The 22,708-nt window shown below is 41.9% G+C and overlaps 1 protein-coding gene and 1 long non-coding RNA gene across 2 annotated transcripts in view; one reads left to right on the forward strand and one right to left on the reverse strand.

Annotated features, from left to right (window-relative positions):
* Positions 1 to 22,708, forward strand: part of LOC138989968 (uncharacterized) — a 222,492-nt gene that overhangs the window by 59,134 nt on the left and 140,650 nt on the right. The gene's annotated exons all lie outside the window — the stretch shown is intronic.
* On the reverse strand, positions 7,876 to 8,347 carry LOC102280967 (small ribosomal subunit protein uS12-like). The gene has a single exon (XM_070380118.1). The coding sequence runs from the start codon at positions 8,345 to 8,347 to the stop codon at positions 7,889 to 7,891; it is 459 nt and encodes a 152-aa protein (XP_070236219.1). The 3' UTR covers positions 7,876 to 7,888.

Raw genomic sequence — 22,708 nt, forward strand, 5'->3', positions numbered from 1 at the left:
TGAAGAAAAGCCCACATCTCAATGAAGATCAGCATTGCCAAACATAGAGAAATAAAAGTCTGTGCTGATTTCAGTAGTTGGTAACAGATACTGGGTCAGTGAGTGGACTTGATAACATAGAAAGTAGAAGGGGATGTTCTACTCTGCAGCTCCCCAGAAATTTTCCTCTAACAAGTGCAGATCACATGGTAATTTAGCAGTATCTTTGCACCAGTGTTCTCTAACCCACCTTTTTATTTGTTTTTCCTTCCAAAATCAGGATGAATGATAACTTCTATGGGCCAAGTTAGGTACTGGCTGAATCACCTGCATGTATTAGTTGGTAACCAGCTACCATCTGTTAGTAGCTTTACTTTGTCCATGACTGTTCAAATTACTCATGACTATAAGTGATGAAATAAGATTAATGCTTTTGAAAGTATAGCTTGATTATATAATGTGGCCATTCTAATATATCTACAGGTGTTAAATATGCTGATTGTGTGGACCAAAGAGGGGATACATTGTCAGAGTGTACGGTGAAAGCTAGAGTGTTAAAAGCAAATGTGATGCTTTTCTATCAACATACAAGCATAACACTTGCTTCTTGATCTGAAAACATAAAATCTAACTGATGGGGGTGTATGGAATATACAGCATAGAGGTGTTAACTTGATGGTGCAGTAGAATAGAAGGAAAGAAGGAAGGAGACTGTGGGAGGTAGGGTTCGTTGGGGAGGACTTTAGCCTATAAATAGAACAATAGATGGAATTTGAAAGATGGGGAAGGGAGGTGAGCGGGTCCTTGTATGGTTGGCAGTACACTTGGAGCTTCATATACATCTTGGGACTTACATTTCATATTAACTCTGTAAGCCAGGAAATTACTGATGAGAAAACTGAGCGTTAGAAGTGGTATGGATTCAAAAGTTGCACAGATTAAAATAATTATAGAACGAGTGCTTGAATACAAAACTGACTGAGAAGTCCATTAAGAAAGTAGAATTTAGATCTCAACCAGGAAGGTAGATTTGAATAGTTTTTTTTCTCTCTCTGATTACATAGTGTACTTTGTAAATTATATAAAAAAGAGAGCCATGTATATTGTGGACCATGTATGCACAGATAGCTCTGTGTCATCATCACAGGCATGGGATTCTGAAAAGAGCTAATGTATCAGCCAAAGTTCAACAAAATAAGTAGAACCAGTAGAGCCATCAGGAAATCTATCTGTCTGTCTATCATCAATCTATGGGTTTATTACAGGGGCTTTGCTTATCTAATTGTGGAGGCTGGTTAAATAGTCCCTATAGAGCTGCCTCCACATGTAGTGTTGAATCTTGAAGTCCATAGAGCAGAGAGTCAGGAAGGGATGGATATCATAAGCAGGCAAGAACCGCATAAGCACAAGTTTAAATCCTACAAGCATGAGCTGCATAGATCCTATTATGGCCTGAAATCTATGTCTGTTTTGGTTGTTTTTTTTTTCTGCCTCTGCCTTTTATGATGAGGATGTCCTGTAGAAGCTAAAACCCTTTGTCATGGACCTAAACACACATATAGGCATACAGTGGAGATAGTTCAATTATAGTTCCAGACCACCATGGGAAGTTGAATATCTCAATAAGCAAGTGACAGGCTTTTTGGTTTCCCAATGCAATATATAAGTTATGTTTACAGTGTAGTCTATTAATGTGCAATAGCATTACATCTTAAAAAAACCCCAAAGTACATATCTTAATTTAAAAATACTTGATTGCTGAAAATACCCACTACTGTTTGAACCTTCAGTGAGTCATAATCTTTTTTTGCAGTATTACTGTCAAAGATCACCGATCACAGATCACTGCAGCAGATATAATAATGAGAGAAGAGTTTGAAATATTGTGAGAATTATCAAAACATGATACAGAGACACAACATGAGCAAATGCCTTTGGAAAAATGGTGCCTGTATACCTGCTCGATGTAGGGTTGCCACAACCCTTCAGTTTGTAAATAATGCAACACTATCCTCAAAGCACGATCGGGTGAAATAAGTAAAAATGAGGTATGTCTGTACTTGACCTAGATGCTGCTCCCATCACTGGGTGGATCAACACATCAGTAACAATGAGTACGTGCTACAAAAGGACTGTTGTTTCCCTTCTACCCTTTTTCCAAAGTCTCCCAAGGATTCTGGGAAATGTAGTCCAGCCTACTCAGGTTGACACATCAGAAGACCATCACACCTTCTTTTCTTCTAAATAGCAGAACTGTCATTCTGATAACATGCAGCAACTCTACCCTTTTAGAACTAGATGTGCCAGCCCCCAAATAAGCTGGTTTGTTGGGGGTCATTCAGTCTAGACATTGTAAAAAATTTATCTTGGTAGTTTCAGGACAGAAAAGGTCAGAGTCATCATTTACACAAAGACTTTGCAACTTATGGAGAGAGAGCTTTCAATTACTATTCTAACCACACTAAGAATAAAGCAGGAATAATATGACTTGTGCCATTCGATTTGACTGAGAGGCTAAGACTCCATATCCTGAGCTCATTCCCACCTGACTTTGCCCATAGAAAAGTTTCTGAAATGAATTTATATTCTGATGAATTGCATGCATACTTTTAGGTTAGAAACTAAATTTTAAACATTGGTCTCAACTCTTTTCTTTTCTCAGAAGACATAGACTTTCCCTGGAGCCTACTGTATAAGCACTAGAGTATTATTCTAGGCAAAGACAGAGAAGAATTTAAATTAAAGTCTAAAATTGGGTCTCTTAACCCAGGTACTCCACTCCAGTATGTAAATATCACAGCTAGCAAATAGGTAAATAATTGGGCAGTGTTTGATGTGAGACTGAATAGCCAAATGATGTATGTGCCGTTACAATTCTTTGCTATGATATATAATCCAATTGCAGATATAGGCCAAACAAATTAATGAATCTTTGAATCTCTCATAATGAATTTTTGCTAGCTTTTCAAAAAGATTAAACCATTCATTCAATCCATCAACAGTCATTTTGGAGCAATTGCTGGGCATGAGACACTATTTCTGTGGCTGAAATAATAGGGATACTTAAGATGTGGTACCAGTTGGCAAGTAACTCAGTTTATTTGTGACAAATAAAGCTTACTATAAAAACAAGAGCCATTCTCAGTAATGCTAGAAAAGCGTTTTGCAGTGCCATGAGTGGGCAGATTCCTTTCAATTGAGTAGGATCAGAGATGCTCTCTGAGCTGAGCCTTGAAAAATGGGTAGAGTTTTGTGGAATGCAATTGGGGGCAGACAGTCTGTGGGTGCATTGTTGAATCTGTTTTTGTCTGGTTTAAGAGGCCAGGTGAAGATAGAAGATATGAAATTTAAAAAGGGTACTTACCTCTTGATTCTTCAATTTATCCTTTCATTACTATGATTGGGACTTAAAGTGTTTACAATTAAAGTTAATGAATGTTTTATTGCTCATGACAGTTCACAGCAAATTAGTCTCTTACTTTCTTCTCAAAGTGGGAGAAGGCCCCAGGAAACCTCTCCCTGAAGCTAGAGCTGTGGAGCACTGGCTCTGCAGGATGCTCTGTGGAGGTGAACTTGGGAAGCAGGGATTCTGCCAGGAAGGATCCCCTATGAAATGTGCCAAGGCTGATTGGAGGTGGAATGCTGAGAACAACCTGGTGGAGTTAAGGGAACCAGAAGAGGCTTGGCCCCTGCCCTCGGGCAGCCTGAGGATCCCGTGAGTGTTGGCCACACCTTCTGGTCTGGTACTGGAGGTGGGCTTGGCCTCCCAGAGCCCCTGCCCTTACCTTCCCTGTGACTGCAGGTCCTCCCAGCCTCTGCCTCATCCCTGAGGATGAGCCCTTTTCTTTCTTTCTTTTTTCCCCTTCCTTCCTTCCTTCCTCTTTTCCTCTCTTCCTTGGCTGTTGTTGTGGTGGTCATTAAAGATACTGGAATGTGTTTTTATTTGGTTTTCTAAGGAGGCTTTCAACAATATTCTGTTGTATCGAGTTGGCCAAAAAGTTCATTCAGTTCATTCATGGAAAAACCTGAATGAACTTTTTGCCAAGCCAATATATTCATCCTAGGATGATGTTATACAGAGTAGGATTGGGGACCCTTCCTCTCTCCCTAGAGCACTGCAGCAGTCCTGCTCTGGGGTCTGCAGCCCTATATCGCAGTCCCCACTTGGTGAACAGTGCTTCTTGCAAGGTGTCTCCTGGGCTCCCAATGGGAACAGCTTAGCTGTTTACATCTCTGTATACATTTTCATTTTTTAAAGGATTCCATGGCTAAAAGGATTTAAAAACACCGACTGAATCCTCTCCCAGGGTCCTCTGACTCTCAGATTCCATGATTAAGTTTATCACAATCAACTGTAGTAACTCCTAGGTCTACATCTGCACGAAGGCCATCTGCTGGACTTTCACAACCGAATATTAATAGGACTTTCTCTGCCATAGCCTGGGTATTTGTATCCTCCCTCCACCAATTTATATTCTAAGGTGACGATATTAGGAGGTGGGGCCTTTGGGAGGTGATTAGGTCTTGAGGGCCAAGCTTTCATGAATGGGGTTAGTCCCTTTATAAGAGAAGCCCAGAGAGCTCCCTCCCCCTTTCTGGCTTGAGAGGTTACAGTGAGATGACAGCCAGCACTGAGGAAGCAGGGTCTTACCAGATGCTGAGAATGCTGGCACCATGATTTTAGACTTCCCAGCTTCCAGAAGTGTGAGAAGTAAATGTTTGTAAGACACACAGTTGATGGTATTTTTGTTATAGAAGCATGAGTGGACTGAAGCCCCTGCCCTCCACAAATAGCCCTTCTCATCTTCTCTGCACAAGTGCTGGTAGGCTGCCTGGTTGCCGCCCTGTGTTTGGTCAGGGTAAGGACTGCATGGTGAGGGAGTGTTGTGGAAGGAGCTCTGGTGGGTGCAGAGTACATGTCAGATCCACTTCAGTGGTAGAACTGGGGGGCATGGACTTAGTGCTGGACTCGGCTGTCACCTCACTGAGCTAATCACTGTCAACACCCCAGACCTAGACCTGGATGCTCACTTCTGCGCCAGTCCCATGCACACAACTTCCAGCTTCAAATTTATGCTTGCACATCTGCCACACACTTTCCATTCCCTCTAGCACCTCTTTCTGCAAAGAATTCATTATCTCCCTTTAAAGCTGCTTCTCTTTCCTGACTTCCCAGTGAGGCTGAAAAACTCAGAACCATCTGTATTAGCTCCGTCTTTCACCTCGAATCATTTCTCTGGTTCCCGGATCCTGACAAGTTTCCTTTTTATTGTTTCTTGCTTCTGTGTCTCTTTTGCCTTTACCACCCCTCTAGTTCAGGCTCTCATCATCCTCCAAATATCGCAAACATGTTCTCCCTCCACTCCCATCTTCATGAGTGCTCAGGGCAAATGCTTCTGAAGCCATGCAGGGTAGCAAAACGGGGAGTCAGCACTTGCGTGACTTTTTATCAAACAAACAGTCTGCACATTCAGAATCTCCTTCCATCCATCCATCCCTCCACCCCCAATGGGATCCTATCTGATCCTTATGAATAAGAATCCCTCACTCTCACCTTATTAGCCAAAGTCCCAACCCCCAAATAAAGATAACTTCTGCCACTATACTGTTTAAACTGTTCCTCATGGGAACCCATCTCAGCCCATCCTCAAAGCCCCATGCACACCCCACCATCTTTGTGAAATCTTCCCAAACGAACAATCCCAATCAGAAGACTTTTCTCTATATCTGCCCCTCCTTGTGTCAGTTCACCAGATACTGTCAGATTCTGTTCTTTAGCTGTGTGTGTGTGTGTGTGTGTGTGTGTGTGTGTGTGTGTAGTATATATATGGCCATGGCATCTAAGAAGGAAACTTATGGAAAGCAAGGACCTGGCAGTTCCTCGACCCGTTTCACGAGTAACCTGGCAAATGCCTGCTCTGCTTCCGGAAGTCTAATCTGTTGGAAAAATACTGAAGGGCATCAAAACTGTGTTCAAGCTCTTATGTTAATTGATCATGATGAATAGCTCCAACTGTGTTTGTTTTTTCTTCACCTTGGTAAGTGCATTTTCGGAGAAAGTTGAGATCTGTCGTCAAGTGACCCATTCTGGCATATCCTAAGACTTATCATCTTGAGTTTCTTTTTAATTGGAGCTGAGAAGTTACAGATGTAACATTTTTGTATGTTTTTACAAAATTCACACTTTGCTCACTATAATTTATGTTTTCCTTAGCAACTGGTGGAAACGTTTTAAGGGTCAGCCTAGAAGTAGCAGAATCAGTAGAAACACCTTTTCTAAACCTTTCTTCCTTGTGTCATTAATCAAAAGAAACACACCTACTAACCCAGCCTGTCAGATTCACTCACAAAAGTTGCAATTTATCTCCAAAGCATTCTTGCCCCCTGAACCTGGTAGCTGATTGGGTAATGAGTAATTACACACCTTCAGTTATTGCTCTGACTTGGAATTTTTCAGCTTCTATTTTCTGTCAGTAAATGGAACTAAACTGCATGTGTTTTGGCTTGAGTATACAATGAATCAGAATTAATGAAATGTCATATCCATTAAAGCGAACTCAGAAAATTGCAAGCAAATATGGATAAGAGGGCTCTTAGTCCTCACTTTGCAGTTACAAGCAAAATGATAGTGACCATTTCACATTTCACTCTATACAATCTTCCTTCCTGCTATCACTCTCTAGGACTTGGCCTGTCCAGAGAAAAGAAGGAAGTTACCAAAGCTTCCTTGAAAAATGCCCATGAGGAAATCCTAAATACTAAGGGTAGTTAGGGTTTTGAAACCTGTCCTTTTTCACTCAAATATGTGGCTGTCTCTCTTCTCTGTGGGAACTTGTTGTGACACTGGCTGTGTTATTTATTGCCTACTATTGTGGACAATAAAGCCAAAGATGGGCTGACAACACAGAACTGTAGATTGGCAATGGAATTTATTAGGTTTTGTTGGTATAGTCAACACTCTCTGTTTCCAGTGCTTCACACATTTGCTATTGAAAACATGTAGGGTAAAAGGTTTGCTCTATTGCTTCTTCTATGCATTGGTTTAAACGTGGAAATGATTATCGATGTAAAGTCCTGTTGGGGAGTCATCTTGGTGAAAGGCAGAGAAAAGCACTGTGTGGTTCCCCCAGATCCTTCCTGGTTTTCAGATGCCTCCTCAGTGATGATCACTGGGACAGCAGGATGCTCAGACTGTTGCTGCTGCCTGTTATTGTCTTCACTGTCCACCCTCAGGTATCACAGACCTAGGGGGATTTATACATGAGTGGAAGCCCTTCAGTTCCATAGAAATAATGAAAAATTACCCAAACAGCTAAATAGAGAGAACCATAGGTTGCCTTACCATTGAGTAGCGGCCTCTGAGTTCCTGATTTTGGTGTGCTCTAGAGGCTGGACCATCAGTGCTGTGTAACGCTGCAAATAAATGCCTGACCCTGGGGCTCTCTCAAGAATACCACTGGTTGGGGCCCTTCTTTGATCAATGTGCATGGTATTTCAGTTGTGACAAATGTATTTCTGTAAAAAAATAATGCATTGTCTCTTGTTTAAGTGATGCATCATTAATTCTGTTGTGTGTGTGTGTATGTGTGTGCACATGCATCTGCATGCTCAGTCATGTCTGGTGTCTGATTCTTTGTCACCCCATGGACTATAGCTCACCCAGCTCCTCTGTCCATGAGATTCTCCTGGTGAGAATACTGGAGCGGGTTGCCATTTCCTTCTCCAGGGGTCTTCCCAACTTAGTGATCGAACTCATGCCTCTTGCATCTCCTACATTGGCAGGCGGATTCTTTACCACTATGCTACCTGGGAAGCCCCTAATTCTGAATTGATTATTATTTTGGACATGCTGAGCAGCTTTGAGGATTTGTGGGATCCTTTTTTGTTTTTGGTATAGGAAAATTTATTACTATCGTGCTTTCCTCATCAAAATTATTGATCTTGGTCTTTCCTTCTTGCCTTTGTATAAAGCCAAGAGAGAGACATTGGCTACTTTGACAACCTTAAAGCGGACTTCAGGAATGTCACCAACAGCATTACCTTTGCCACCAAATCCAGCAACCAGAACTTCATCATTTTCCTCAATAAAATTCAAGCAACCATCATTGGATACAAAAGCAGTGATTTTTTTTTTGCCATTCTTGATTCGCTGAACCCTGACACACTTCCTGATGGCAGAATTTGGCCGTTTGGCTTCAACTCCTACTTTTTCCAGCACAATTCCCTTGGCGTGAGAAGCACCGCCGAAAGGGTTGGCCTTCAGGGCTGTGCCCAGATGGGCTTTCTTGTACTGCTTATCATGCCACTTCTGGTCTCGTTGGTGGCTACGGAGCTTCCTGGCAGTACAAAGACCGTGACACTTGCCCATCCTGCCGTGACACTTGCCCACGGGCCTGAGCAAAGACGAGAATTTGTGGGATCTTATTTTCCCCAACCAGGGATCAAACCTTGGACCTCAAGAGTGAGAACACCAAGTGTTAACCACTGGGCCACCAGGGAATTCCCAATTCTGTCACATTTGATTTCAGCAAATTGATAAAGAGGGGATTAGGACCTCATTGGAGAGGGTGGAGATGACATTTCTTTCCTAAACTACTTCACAGGATGTAGAAGATCAAGCGTGGATAAAGCACCTTCTGAGGCTCTCGGGATTGTAGACACCTTCCCCCATGTAGGACAGGAGACATTCGTGGAGACCCCTCTATAACCCAGCCTCTTGGGAGATGCCTAGATGTTAGTCAGTTCATGTTAGTATGAATTAATGACTTTTATTCCTCTTCGAAGAATGTCTAAAGTACTCAGCCAGTATGAAGATAGGGGATTTCGGAGAAGCTAGGGTTTCCAGGTCTGGAATAATTCTTGTGACTTTCCAGGTTCCCTGCTTCCCTGACCAAAGCTCCCAAGTCATTTATTGCCCCTTTTCTGACCTGATCTTCCCTAAAGGGGGTATGCACCCTTTAAATTTTTACTTTTATTGCAACAAGAACAGTTCATGAATGGAAGAGGAGGTAGGCTTGAACCCAGCGGCCTTCAGGGGAGAAATACTGAGAACTAGGGTCGAACTCTGGCCTCTTGGCTCTTGAAAAGGTGTCAAGGCCAGCTGGTTGGCCAGCTTCCTAACTCTGATGCTCCCTCCATGTGTTACTTCCTGAAAGGCATAGCCTCTCACAGATGCTGTGTTATATTTGCTGTCTAATTTATTCATACAACACAGACAGAAAGCAATGGGAATGGTATGTAAATGCTTCGCAGATCTTTTAGAGCATTTTCATCTTGAGAAATTAACCTGAATAAACCAGGAGTTCTCTGTTCTCTAACAGTCTCCCCAGAATCTCTCTCAGCCCTGCTTACTCTGAAGGGCAATTGAAGCATGAAGAGGATCCATGGAGAGATAAAGCAGCATCGCTAGGTCGGGACTCCTCAGGAGGAGATGGCAGGCAGTCATGGGCCAGTAGGGTGAGCTCCAGACCAGAAGCTGCATGGTCTGGCTTCTGTTTCTGAAGCTACATCCATGTATTACTTCTAGAAGGTCATAACCTCTTATGGCAATTTTGTTTCAGTATCTGAAAACTGCAGACAATGAATCAGGCAATCTCTAAGGATCTTCCTATCCAGCACGCCAGGCTTCCCTGCCCTTCACTATCTCCCAGAGTTTGTTCAAACTTATGTCCATTGAGTCGGTGATGCCATCCAACCAGCTTATCCTCCATTGCCCCCTTCTTCTGTCCTCAATATTTCCCAGCATCAGGGTCTTTTCCAATGAGTCGGTTCTTTGCATCAGGTGGCCAAAGTATTGGAGCTTCAGCTTCAGCATCAGACCTTCCAATGAATATTCAGACCTTCAATGAATGAATATAAGTGTAGTTAAGACTCTTTGTTTCAACTGCAGGGGCTATAGGTTCTACCCCTAGTTGGGGAACTAAGATCTCAGCATCTTAGCTCTTCCTGTCTTGGATCTTCCCATCTCCAGATCTGGTTCCATTCTGCCTTGAGGCTAGCAGAGTTTGCTCTTTTTCCTGCCAGTAATGTGTGAGTCTCTTTGTTTTTTGCTTCCCTGGCCCTTCTTTGCCTTCCTCCTGAGGCTTCCTGACATCTCACAGCTGCCGTGCTTTGTTCTCCATCACACCAGGACACAGCAGCCGGCAGGAGCCAGAGACCAATCAGTATTTGATAAAGATAAATCTGTGCTTAGAGCTGGAGCAGATGTTTAGCCAATTAGGAGATGAAACCCTCTGCAGAAGTAGATCAGCTTCCATCTGAGGACTTTGGATTTTGCTGTAAAAAGTACTCATTCCTTAAAAGTGCTTGTAGAATGTATCAAAACAAGGCACAAGATTAGGGCACTTGCGCTAGATTACTCAGTTACAGTGTGGCTTCAAGATACTGAATACTCTTATATTTAGAATGTTATAAAATATGGATATTTTAGAATGGAAGAGACTTTATTCCTTTTCTTCCCACCCAGTGGAGGAGGTGTTCTGTAGTCTTGTTTCTCAGAATGTGGTAACTAAACCAGCAGTCTCCCAATACTAACCTGGGAACTTGTTAGAGATGCAGACTCTCAGGCCCCATGCCAGACCTGCTGAGTTAGAATACACACTTCAATAAGATGTACAGATGCTTTACATGTACATTGAGGTGTGAGAAACACTACTTTAAGATATCCCATTTGTGGTGTTGGAGAAGACTCTTGAGATTCCCTTGGACAAAAAGAGATCAAACCAGTCGATCCTAAAGGAAATCTACCCTGAATGTTCATTGGAAGGACTGCTGCTGAAGTTGAAGCTCAAATACTTTGGCCACTTGATGTGAAGAACTGACTCACTGGAAAAGACCCTGATGCTGGGAAAGATTGAGCGCAGGAGAAGAAGGGGGCAACAGAGGATGAGATGCTTGGATGCCATCACCAACTTAGTGGGCGTGAGTTTGAGCAAACTCTGGGAGATAGTGAAGGACAAGGAAACCTGGCATGCTGCAGTCCATGGGGTCACAAAGAGCTGCACACAGCTTAATGACTGAACAACAATGAACAAGTTATCCCTAATAAAAGACAACATATTGATACTTCCCTAGTGGCCCAGTGGTTAAGACTCCATGCTTCCACTGCAAGGGGTATAGGTTTGATCCCCAGTTGGAGAACTAAGATCTCGGCATGCTGTATGAATAGCCAAACAATAAATAAAATAGTAAAATACAGAGGTGATTCACATGTTTAATGGGCTGTGTGAAACACCAGTCTGAGATTATTGTTGTTTTACAGTCTTCTGAATTCATGGCTGCAGTCACCTCACCATTCACAGACCACTCTAAGATATCCCTGATCAAAAGACAACATATCTTAGTTTAAACACACTCAGACACAAGATGCTACCAACTTATTGCAGGGTTTTCAGTTTGGGAATACCTCTGAGCCTCAGAACAGGCTTCCTAATAATAAAAAGAATAGTAAGTATTTACTTAATTCTGACCAAGTGACTTCTTTTAAATGCTTTATAAGTATGTGCTGCTTTGTTTTGGAGTCACAGCAACCAGGTGAGATAAATACTGTTTGTTTTTGTTCAATTTAATCTCCACAACACATGGATGAGGGGGATATACTTTTATTTCCCATTTTCTATATGAGAAAGCTAAGACCTGAGAAAATGAATAAGCTGCCCAAGTCACATGGCTGGAGAGTGACTCATAAGCTCTAACCTAAGTAGTTTGACTCCAGAGCCCAACCTAACCACTATACTCTATGCTTATTCATTTTAGTAATAAAGGTGTTCCTTTCTGTAGTGTCTGACCATCTGTATTCTAGAAGTACAAATAAAATTTTATGTTTTTCTTATGTGAAAACTCAACTTATATGGCACCAACTCTCATGATCACTATTTTTGATATGTTCTTCATTGATGTAATTATATATCCTCCCCATGTTAGTCAAATGCTAGTCTGTAATGGTATAGACCTAACAGAAGCAGAAGATATTAAGAAGAGGTGGCAATAATACACAGAAGAACTGTACAAAAAAGATCTTCGCGACCCAGATAATCACGATGGTGTGATCACTGACCTAGAGCCAGACATGCTGGAATGTGAAGTCAAGTGGGCCTTAGAAAGCATCACTACGAACAAAACTCGTGGAGGTGATGGAATTCCAGTTGAGCTATTCCAAATCCTGAAAGATGATGCTGTGAAAGTGCTGCACTCAATATGCCAGCAAACTTGGAAAACTCAGCAGTGGCCACAGGACTGGAAAAGGTCAGTTTTCGTTCTAATCCCAAAGGCAATGCCAAAGAATGCTCCAACGACCACACAACTGCACTCATCTCACACGCTAGTAAAGTAATGCTCAAAATTCTCCAAGCCAGGCTTCAGCAATATGTGAACCGTGAACTTCCTGATGTTCAAGCTGGTTTTGGAAAAGGCAGAGGAACCAGAGATCAAATTGCCAACATCTGCTGGATCATGGAAAAAACAAGAGAGTTCCAGAAAAACATCTATTTCTGCTTTATTGACTATGCCAAAGCCTTTGACAGTGTGGATCACAATAAACTGTGGAAAATTCTGAAAGAGATGGGAATGCCAGACCACCTGATCTGCCTCTTGAGAAATTTGTATGCAGGTCAGGAAGCAACAGTTAGAACTGGACATGGAACAACAGACTGGTTCCAAATAGGAAAAGGAGTACGTCAAGGCTGTATATTGTCACCCATGCAGAGTACATCATGAGAAACCCTGGGCTGGAAGAAGCAGAAGCTGGAATCAAGATTGCCGGGAGAAATATCAATAACCTCAGATATGCAGATGACACCACCCTTAGGGCAGAAAGTGAAGAGGAACTAAAAAGCCTCTTGATGAAGGTGAAAGAGGAAAGTGAAAAAGTTGGCTAAAAGTTCAACATTCAGAAAACTAAGATCATGGCATCCGGTCCCATCGCCTCATGGCAAATAGACGGGGAAACAGTGGAAACAGTGTCAGACTTTATTTTTCTGGGCTCCAAAATCACTGCAGATGGTGATTGCAGCCATGAAATTAAAAGATGTTTACTCCTTGGAAGGAAAGTTATGACCAACCTAGATATCATATTGAAAACCAGAGATATTACTTTGCCAACAAAGGTCTGTCTAGTCAAGGCTATGGTTTTTCCTGTGGTCATGTATGGATGTGAGAGTTGGTCTATAAAGAAAGCTGAGTGCTGAAAAATTGATGGTTTTGAACTGTGGTGTTGAAGAAGACTCTCGAGCCTCCCTTGGACTGCAGGGAGATCCAACCGGTCCATCCTAAAGGAACTCAGTCCTGAGTGTTCATTGGAAGGACTGATGCTGAAGTTGAAACTCCAATAATTTGGGCACCTGATGGGAAGAGCTGACTCATTGGAAAAGACCTTGATGCTGGACAAGATTGAAGGTGGGAGAAGAAGGGGTTGACAGAGGATGAGATGGTTGGATGGCATCACTGACTCAATGCACATGAGTTTGATTAAACTCCGGCAATTGGTGATGGACAGGGAGTCCTGGCATGCTGCAGTCCATGGGCTCACAAAGAATGGGGCACGACTGAACGAATGAACTGAACTGAACTGAAGTGAAATATGGCCTTCAGGGTTGTACCCTGAACCTCAGCTGTGTGGTTTTGAGCAAAGCAAAGTTCTATGGTAACTTTCAATGTGTACTGGAGTATACCACACCTTGAATAATGAAGACTGATGATTATACAACTGAATTCTCTAATGTAATCATGGTGTTGATTGGTAATGAGCTCAATGGGTTTTCACAAAGGCTGCTAGTAAGCAGTTTCTCTAAGTCTCTATTTGTCAGGATGATTTTTGAACCCAGAGGCATTCCCTTGAAGCTGACCCATAATCAGTATCATGTGCTTCTGCCCACACTGAACTCAAGCGATTCCCTGGCACCAGTCTCCAGTGTAGGGAGGGTGTATTTACACCCTGTGGAGGGTAAAACTTGATATCCATCCTGTTGAATTTCATCTTGTTAGCTGTGACTCATTATTCATCCTGTCAAACCTTTTGGATTCTTGAATCTCTTTCTCAGCATATTTGCTAGCTGGCCCAACCATGTGTCATCTGAAAATGTGATCAACATACCTCCTATCTTTATTATGCAATTTGCAGCTAAAACTTCTGAATGGGCCAAAGTTGAAGGAAGCCCCTGGGATAGGGCCTACTCCTAGATACCTTCCATGCAGGCTGGTATCAGTTCACTTAATCTGCAACTTCTGGGCCAAACATTCAATCATCTTAATTTCTCAAAGCTCTTTGAGCAGCCTGTATATCTCCATTTTCCCAGGAGGGAGAGTAGTGGCCAATATGCTATTTTAAACCACCAACACCCTTCAGGTATATGGTCCTCCGTAAGGCAGAGGCAACAATTTAGTGCAAGGCACCCTGAATCAGTTAGAAATGAGTTAAGTATGAGCTCTAGCTCTGCCACTTCTGTCTTTGTACCCATCAGTTAAAGTGGACCAGAGAAGCAGAACCACTAGGGGTGGTTTACACAGTATAAAATTATACAATAGGGCTTTGTTGTTGAGGTTTGAACTATGCAGTTGTGGGAGCTGATTGGACATTGTGCCTTTCCATTTGTATCTATTGGTAGGGTCTGAAATAGCAGGATAGTCAGTTCAAAGGGGCTTCCATGGTGGCTCAGATTGTAAAGAATACACTTGCAATGCAGGATACCTGGTTTTGATCCCTGGATGGGGAAGATCCCCTTGGAGAAGGGAATGACAACTCACTCCAGTATTCTTGCCTGGAGAATCCCATGGACAGAGGAGCCTGGAAGGCTATAATCTGTGGGGTTGTAAAGAGTCAGACACGACTGAGCGATTAAGCATGCCAGTTGGTAAGAAAAGATGGGTGTGAGGGACTTCCCTAGTTGTTTAATGATTAAGAATCCGCCTTCCAATGCAGGACAGACAGGCTTGATTACTGAGCAGGGAACTAAGAGCCTAAGTGCGGTGGAGCAGCTAAGCCCACGCACCACAACTACTGAACCTGCATGTTTAGAGCCTGAACACCTCACTGGAGAGAAGCCTGAACACCTCAGTGAAAGATCCCGTCAAGTAAATACATATTTTTTTAAAAAAGAAGAGAGGGACATGAAATAGAGGAGAGCAAGGACAAAATAGAACCCATGAGGATGTGTTGAAGCCCACATCCATCCCTCGTTACCTCTAGGACTTCATCTTTGGTGATGCAGGTGACTTACAAGGAGAAACTGGCTCCTTCCTCACAGAGATAAACACATACCTGGCCTAAGACTCAGAGACTAAAGGAAGAGATGTAGTGGGATCTGGAGTTTCTGGGAGCCTGGCTGCTGCTCCATGCCAGCCGGTGAGCCAGCAGATCAGCAAAATACACATGGGCTGCCACAGCTGCCCAGCACTGACCTTCTATCTGCTGCTTCATGTCGCCCTCCAGATCTTGTGCAGATTTCTCCTTTAGTCCACACTAACCTGGGACTATGCAGGAAAGGGAATCTGGGAAATATAGTTTCAGCTTAGTTGACACCCTCTCTGTGTGTTTTCTGTATAGTCATCTTTTAACACCACTTACCTTCCAAATGAATACAGTACAAAAACCATGTTTCAGCCTAACATAATGCAGCAATCCCTTGTACAACTGAAAACAGACCACCACCTTCAAAAGTACATAATTGTTTAGTCATGGTGTCTGACTCTTTTGTGACCCGATGGCCTACAGCCTGCCAGGCTTCTCTGTCCATGGGATTTCACAGGCAAGAATAGTGGAATGGGTTGCCATGCCCTCCTCCAGGGAATCTTCCCAATCCAGAGATAGAACCCATGTGTCCTGTATTGGTAGGTGGATTTTTTTACCACTGATCCACCAGGAAAGTCCTCAAAAGTAGATACAAATTCTTTTAATTCATTTTTGCATGTTGTGTATTCATCTTCTTATGGAATCACACGCTTCTTTTGGTATCTTGTAATTTAGGTACTGAGATAAACTTAATTACCATTATTTTATCTTCTGTTAGATAATAAGGGGATTGGAGACATGAAGAGAAAAAAACAGTCAATGTGTACTGAAACATATTCATATTAAAATAAGGAAGAAGTCCTAAAATTTATTATAGTTCTTTTTTCTGCAATTGCCCATGTGGTTATTCCTGGCATTTTTAACTACCTTTTCCTCCCCCTACATGTTCTTTATTTTGTATTTCCTTTGCCTGTACTAAAAAAAAATCTGCTGGTTTTGGTTCCTGGTCAAATAGGGTGACCCAAACATTTATTCATGAAGGTTTTAGGGCACTATTATTTCTGACTGTATAGGGTTGTGGACAATCTCCACTGACTTTAGTTGTAGGACCTGGAGTACCAAGAGAAGCCCCAGGGACTCTCATAAATTCCAGATGAACTCTTCCTTACCTCCAGTATGGAGTGGCAATTGCTACTGTATCCTCTTAAAATCATCCTTATCCCAGTCAGTACAGTGAATCGCCTTCTTTAACTGTTAAATTACTGCCAGGAGGAGCTCAGCTTGGTTGGTGGCTGTCTCAGCTACCAGTTTCAGTAAAGTATTGTTGTGTCTCCTGCTGGAAGCATGCTCCCTTGGGAACTAGGTCTTCTAAACCAGAAGAGGTCAAAGTGATGGTAAAGCAACACCTTCTCTTGTGGATCACCATGGGAATCAATAAGAGGAGCCATTCTTATTTTTAAAGTCCTTTATTCTAGGACCTGTAAGCTTTCGATAAGAGAGAAACATCACCATGATTTCTTGCTGGCTGAGAGCACAGTGTATTTCTGGAGGGATTTCAGAGATAGTGGCATTATTAAAAACCTGAAAGATACAAACGTTGTATTAATATTTCCTATCTAGTGTTCATTCGGTTTGTTTCTTTGGCTTGTGCAGAAGACAGACAGATCTTGGAAGGTGACGGTGGATTATCAAGAACTCCTTTGGGTAGTGACTCCAATTGCAGCTGCTATTCCAGATGTGGCTTCATTCCTAGAACAAATCAGTACATTCCTTGGCGCCTGGGTCTGGCAAGTGCCCTTTTCTCTATACCAGTTACTAAAGATCATTACAAGTTGTTTGGCATCTGGTGGTACCAACAATACACCTTCATGGTACTACCTCAACTCTCCAGCCATATGTCCTAATCTACTTCTCAGGCAGATTATGTTGGTTTATTACATTGTTGGTATCACACTGTTTGAACCTAGTGAGTTGAATGTAGCAATAACCCAAGATACTTTGTGTGCTGGGGTAAGAAATAAATTCCACATCTAGGATGACTTCAGGTCATTATTCTGCACCTTCACAGCCTGGGGTTCAGTCTTCTAAGTATTTGGATAGCACTTAAATGCAACTTGTGTATTTCCACCTGCTCCAGGAGGGTGATGTCTGTTTACTCTATTTAAAATTACCACCTCGTGTCCTTACTAGTTATACAGTCCTGACCGATTACAGAGGAGGCGACAATAGTGTAGTGGAAATACCTGAGACAATATTGAAAACCATAGTTTTGCTACTTATGTTTATATCTTTTTCTTGGACAAGTCATTTTCTTCATTTTTAAGGTGAAAACAAAAATACATCTCATAATGTTGATATGAGGGTTACCTGTGTTGATGTATATACAGTGGCAAAAGGAATTTACTGCTCTACAGTAGACAATAAATTTGAGTGTTTGATCCCTATGCACCTGAGGAACAAAAGTTCTGATAAGTCCTTTAACTTGTCAAAGCTTCCAGTGTCAGTAGGTAACGGAGCCGGGATGTGAAGCCCAGATTTCTTGTGAGGAAACCAGTGTTTTTTCCGTTTGGCATGCTCCCACTTTGCCATGCTTTGTCGACCCTAAAACACCGGCAGTGTATAAATATAGGTTCTGTGCTGTTCTTCATGAATTCACCCTTAAGTGTGCTGATCCTCAGCTGCCTAAAATTCTCTGTCTAGTCATCTGGGGACTCTGCTTTTAATTTCTGGGATGAATCAGGTGATCTTTTTCAAAATTGTGTTTCCTCATTTTGAACATCACCCTCTGTATGTTGTAGTTTACAAAGCACTTACTGTTGCACTTTCATGCACTCTCATTTCACAATCTGAAGGGTAGAGCCTCATTTTCTCTGCAAGAAACTGAGGTAGGTTTAGGTAGATAATAATGTATCAAAGCTTATACAGCTGATAAATGGCAGAATCACTTCTCCCCAGCTTCAGGGCTTTCCCCCACTGTTTCAGTCCTGCATGAGGCTCTAAGAATCTGTCAGTTCTCTGAAGACATGTTTTCCTCCTTTATCAGGAGGTCTCCTGGAACCAGGCACAGTTTCCCTCAGGAAGAATATGGGTGCAGTAAATCTCAGAAGGTTCATAGATGTTCACACATCAGTGGGTCATAGAAGCACTGTTGGAAGTGCTTCTGTTGGAAGGAAAACCCCCCTAAAAGCCGTGAGCATCAGAACCAAGCAAATTCCAGCTTATGGGCTGTGATTACACTGAAGGTAATAGGCTAATGAAAATGCTCCCAGTTCTCACCAGTAACCTTACTTTATTTCAGATGGTATGAAATAAACTGGTCTTCTGTCAAACCTCCAATTAGAAATAACTAACACTCTTGACTAAAGAATGATAACCCATCGTCATCGAGCCAGTATGAATGTTAGGATTTATCACAAGCCAAAAACCCCATGAAAGTACCATGTAGAGGGCAGGGAAATCACTGAATACAGCTTTTTCCCCTGAGGCCCTCTGCTGACTTCTGAGGACCTCGAGCTTCAGTTTTCAAGGCTGAGACAGCAATCAAATAGACACTAGTTGTTGAAGGCTGTAAATTCAGAGTAGGTTCTAATATATTACCAAAGTTCTTACCAAGACATTTATTTTCTATCTCCCCAATGTAGGCTTAACCACGTGAGACTATTGATACTTGATCATTTTTACCCATAAAAGTATCAGTTTCATATGTCATGGAGATGTTTGCTCACAACTGTCTGTCCAATACATAGAATAATATCTAGTACATAGTAGGTTTTTTATTGGCCTGATGGATGAAATTAAGTTGAAAACCAGTCATTAAAAGATCAATAGAACAAACTGCAGATGAGAGTTAAAAAATATATCTGGACAACCCATGAATAAATGCAAAATTTATAATGAAATGAAAGGAAACCTGAATTTAGAGCCTGCTAGGAATAGGAGAGAACAAAAGAAGGTGGGGAGTGGTCTCTTGAAGTTGCCTTAATGGGATCTAACCAGCCAGCTGGGTAAACACATTGATTTCTAGGGTCTCCACTTCATCCTTCCTAGCTGGCCAGCTTGAAATTTCTCACTTTTATTCCTATCTGATTAACACAGTTATTAAAACATAAAAACTCAAGTCTTTCCAATGTTTATAACCAAATGTAATGTATAGGTTCTTATTTATGGGAGAAATATGGAATACAAATTAAAAACCCTGTGATGTAGAGCTCAGAAGTGCTCCCTTCAAAAGTTACCCAAGAGTATGTGAAGCTTTCTCACTACCCCCTCTCTCTTTCCTATTTAATCAGATTTTGAGATTAGAGATGCAATTTCCTTTCGTGTCTGGGGAGGTTTATCAGGATGCTGCACACTACTGTTTTCATTCTGCTCCTCCCTGCCTTGAGGTTATACAATGAAAAGTGTATGTCATATAATTATTCTTTACAAAGAAAATTATTTACTTTCTTGGTTTAATGAACAAAAATTCTGTGAAGTCACATCTGTGTGGGTTAGGCTCCAGAATCGATGAATAAGGTGAAAGTCATGGATACTAGTTAAAACCACACATAAAAATCTTTTATACTACCTATCAATTAAAATATACAGGGCGTTACATGTATAATCCTATGTGGTATTCCTTGTGTACCTGGTGAGAACCAGTGAGTTAACTAGAGACAGAAATGAAAGGGAAGCCTATCAGTAGATGCCCAGTTTTTAAAATCCTCTCTCTTTAAGAGAACTATCAAATTCGCAGTGATGACTGTGGAGAAGGTTGAGAATCCTGAAATGCTTCTGCTTCCTGAAAGGATGATTCCATTGTGCTTGAACAGTATGCCTCACTGTTGCAGGACACATTCATATATTTGCTCACATTGGGAATGACTTATTATGTTTTATTTATTATAAACAACTGCAACTCTAGTATTCACACAATCAGATCATCAGGTACCAAGTAAAGATTCAAGTGAAAGTGAAGTCGCTCAGTCATATCCAACTCTTTGTGACCTCTTTCTAGGCAAGAGTACTGGAGTGGGTTGCCGTTTCCTTCTCCAGGAGATCTTCCCAACCCAGGAATCAAACCTGGGTCTCCCACATTGTAAGCAGATGCTTTACTGTCTGAGCCACTAGGAAAGTCCTAAAAGACTCAAGGTTGGGGCTAAATCATGTAGATACTGGACATGCACTTCCAAATTGCCTCTTTCCAAGCAAGTGTGGTTGTGAGAGGTACAAGTGAACCTTCTGGCTCCTGGGGAAGTGGTATGAAATTCAAGTCAGGGACATAGACTGGCTTTGCTCTAAGGATGGTGGTCTAATGTAACAAAGGTCTGTTCAGACCAGATATGCTAGAGTCAGAGTTTTGGCTTTGCCTGTAGTAAAGAGTCCAGGTGCTTTAGGTCATCTTTTTTTTTTTTTTTTTCAAAATGGAGATATTTTAACCATTATCAGTTTAAAAAACCAGTCTTTCTTTCTCTCCAGCTTCTCCAAACACATCGTTTTGTTTTGCTGTTAGTGGAGAAGCTGCAGACACTTTTGGGATCTGGCTAAGGGGAAATTGCCTTGAGATCACAGTGGGTTGGAGTTGTATAGTTGATAGTCCTTTCTTTGCAGAAGTGAGTTGTAGCTGGCTGTCATGTTGTAGGAATGGCCCTCAAAATTGTGTGAGCTTCAGACCTCATTAAGCCTGCTCCTCGTAAGGTTGAACTCTTGACCAAAGGGTATGATTTCACATGCCACCAAAGCTTGTCTGCTTGTTTAGGTCACTCCTTCATTGTGTGTACTGATGTCTCAGGAGGAACGAAAGACATTGATGTTTGAAAGTCTGCCTGAAATTGAGCACAGTTGGGAATAGAAGGCAGCATACAGAGCTGGCCTCTGATTGTTCACAGAAAGCCTTGTTTTTGTACAGAATGAATACAGTGTATATACCAGGCGGAGGAGGCTGTTTTCCTTGTGGTTTGTTAGGAAAGAAGGTTGGCTTCTCACTTCTGGATGGTTTGTGGCCTGTGTGAACCATAAGGTAGCAAAGTCCTATAGAAACTCTTGCTCCAAGTAAAAACTATCTTCAAAGCCACCATTAAGAAGAAGTCATGCTAGTCTATGAGTCAAAATACCTCATTTCTCACTCTTTGGTTAAGGTATTTTCACATCCTTGTGGACTCTGACCTGTAAAACAGGGATCCTGTTCTTTTGCTGGACTGTGTTAAAGCAGTTACTACATAAAGCTAGCCAGAAAGCCATGGAAACATGCAAGGTACTAAGAAAATGTAAGAAATGTGATGAATATAGGAAAATATTAAGGGTAAAAATCAATATAGTCATTTAGCTAAACTTTCAGAAAATCTTTTTCCCGACTAGCTGTAGGCTGCTGTAGAGGGATCCTGATCAATTAAGGTCAGGGAGGCTTGAAAGATGTGGATTTCTATAATAATGCAGTCTAATTCACAGGGGCCAATTTGTTCAAGCTTAGACATGTTTGTCAGTATAATTGAAAGAAGCATGATCTGACTATGCGGTGCCCCAGCCAGCAGCAGACCCAGGGGACTGTGGTCTTGCTGTGCCTGGGGACCTTGGTGGGCTACCTGTTCCCTGACTGGCAGGAAGACAGAAGGGAGGAAAGCTTCTTTCTCGCTTTCAGGCTGCCCATTAATCAACATCACTTTCCTCATTAATATAAAGGCATTCTCAGCTGCACATTTTGGGGAGCTTCTAACAATTCATTTTTCCTCTGGTTACAGTAAAAACAGCTTTCATAATGAGGTGGAGAGCTGCGTTCTTACAAAGCTAAATATTAATTCTTTTTTCAGTTTGTCATTTACATATCCCTCAAATCGGGTTTACTTTTTCAATTTACGCTGCTGAAGCCCCATGGCCCGAAAATACACAACACTATTTCCTTGGTGAGGGTCAGAGTGCCTGCTTTGTAGGCTCAGGTTTCTCCTAAGACAGTAGTTGAATGCATTGACACATGAGAAATGGAAATTTAACTGGCATAACTAGAAGGACCTCCTTGCCGGGCTGAGAATGACAGATAAATGCCCATTCTCTTCAGTCAGCCATATCTGCCTACACAGTGTTGGTTGAGGGTATCCTCTGTTACAGAGCGCAACATCCAGCACTCTGCCTTGCGAGACTTTAGGGAAGGGTTTTACGTTCTCTCTTTGAGGATTAATGGAGTCTAGTGACCACTCAGGTTGTCATCTTGTCAGAATTAATGATTTCTAGGTGTTAATAGATCTTCTCTAAGTTTATAGATGACTCGTTTCAAAAACTGGCTTGCCTTTAGGATGTACAATCTGTATCCACCCCCAGACTTCCCTCTCTTTCTGTCTTTCTTCTTCCCTCCCTCATTTATTCCTTTTTTCTTTTTCTTCTCTCTTTTCTCTACGTGTCTCCTTTGCTTCCATGGTGAGCACCTCTTGAGTTAGTATCTGTGTGACACTATGCTAGATGTGGGAAGTACTATAGCAAAGAGAACAGTCTAGTGCAGGAGCCAGGCACAAAATGGGCAACTTTAGGGCAGTCTGA

Source organism: Bos mutus, chromosome 11, assembly GCF_027580195.1.
Source record: "Bos mutus isolate GX-2022 chromosome 11, NWIPB_WYAK_1.1, whole genome shotgun sequence".
NCBI lineage: Eukaryota > Metazoa > Chordata > Mammalia > Artiodactyla > Bovidae > Bos > Bos mutus.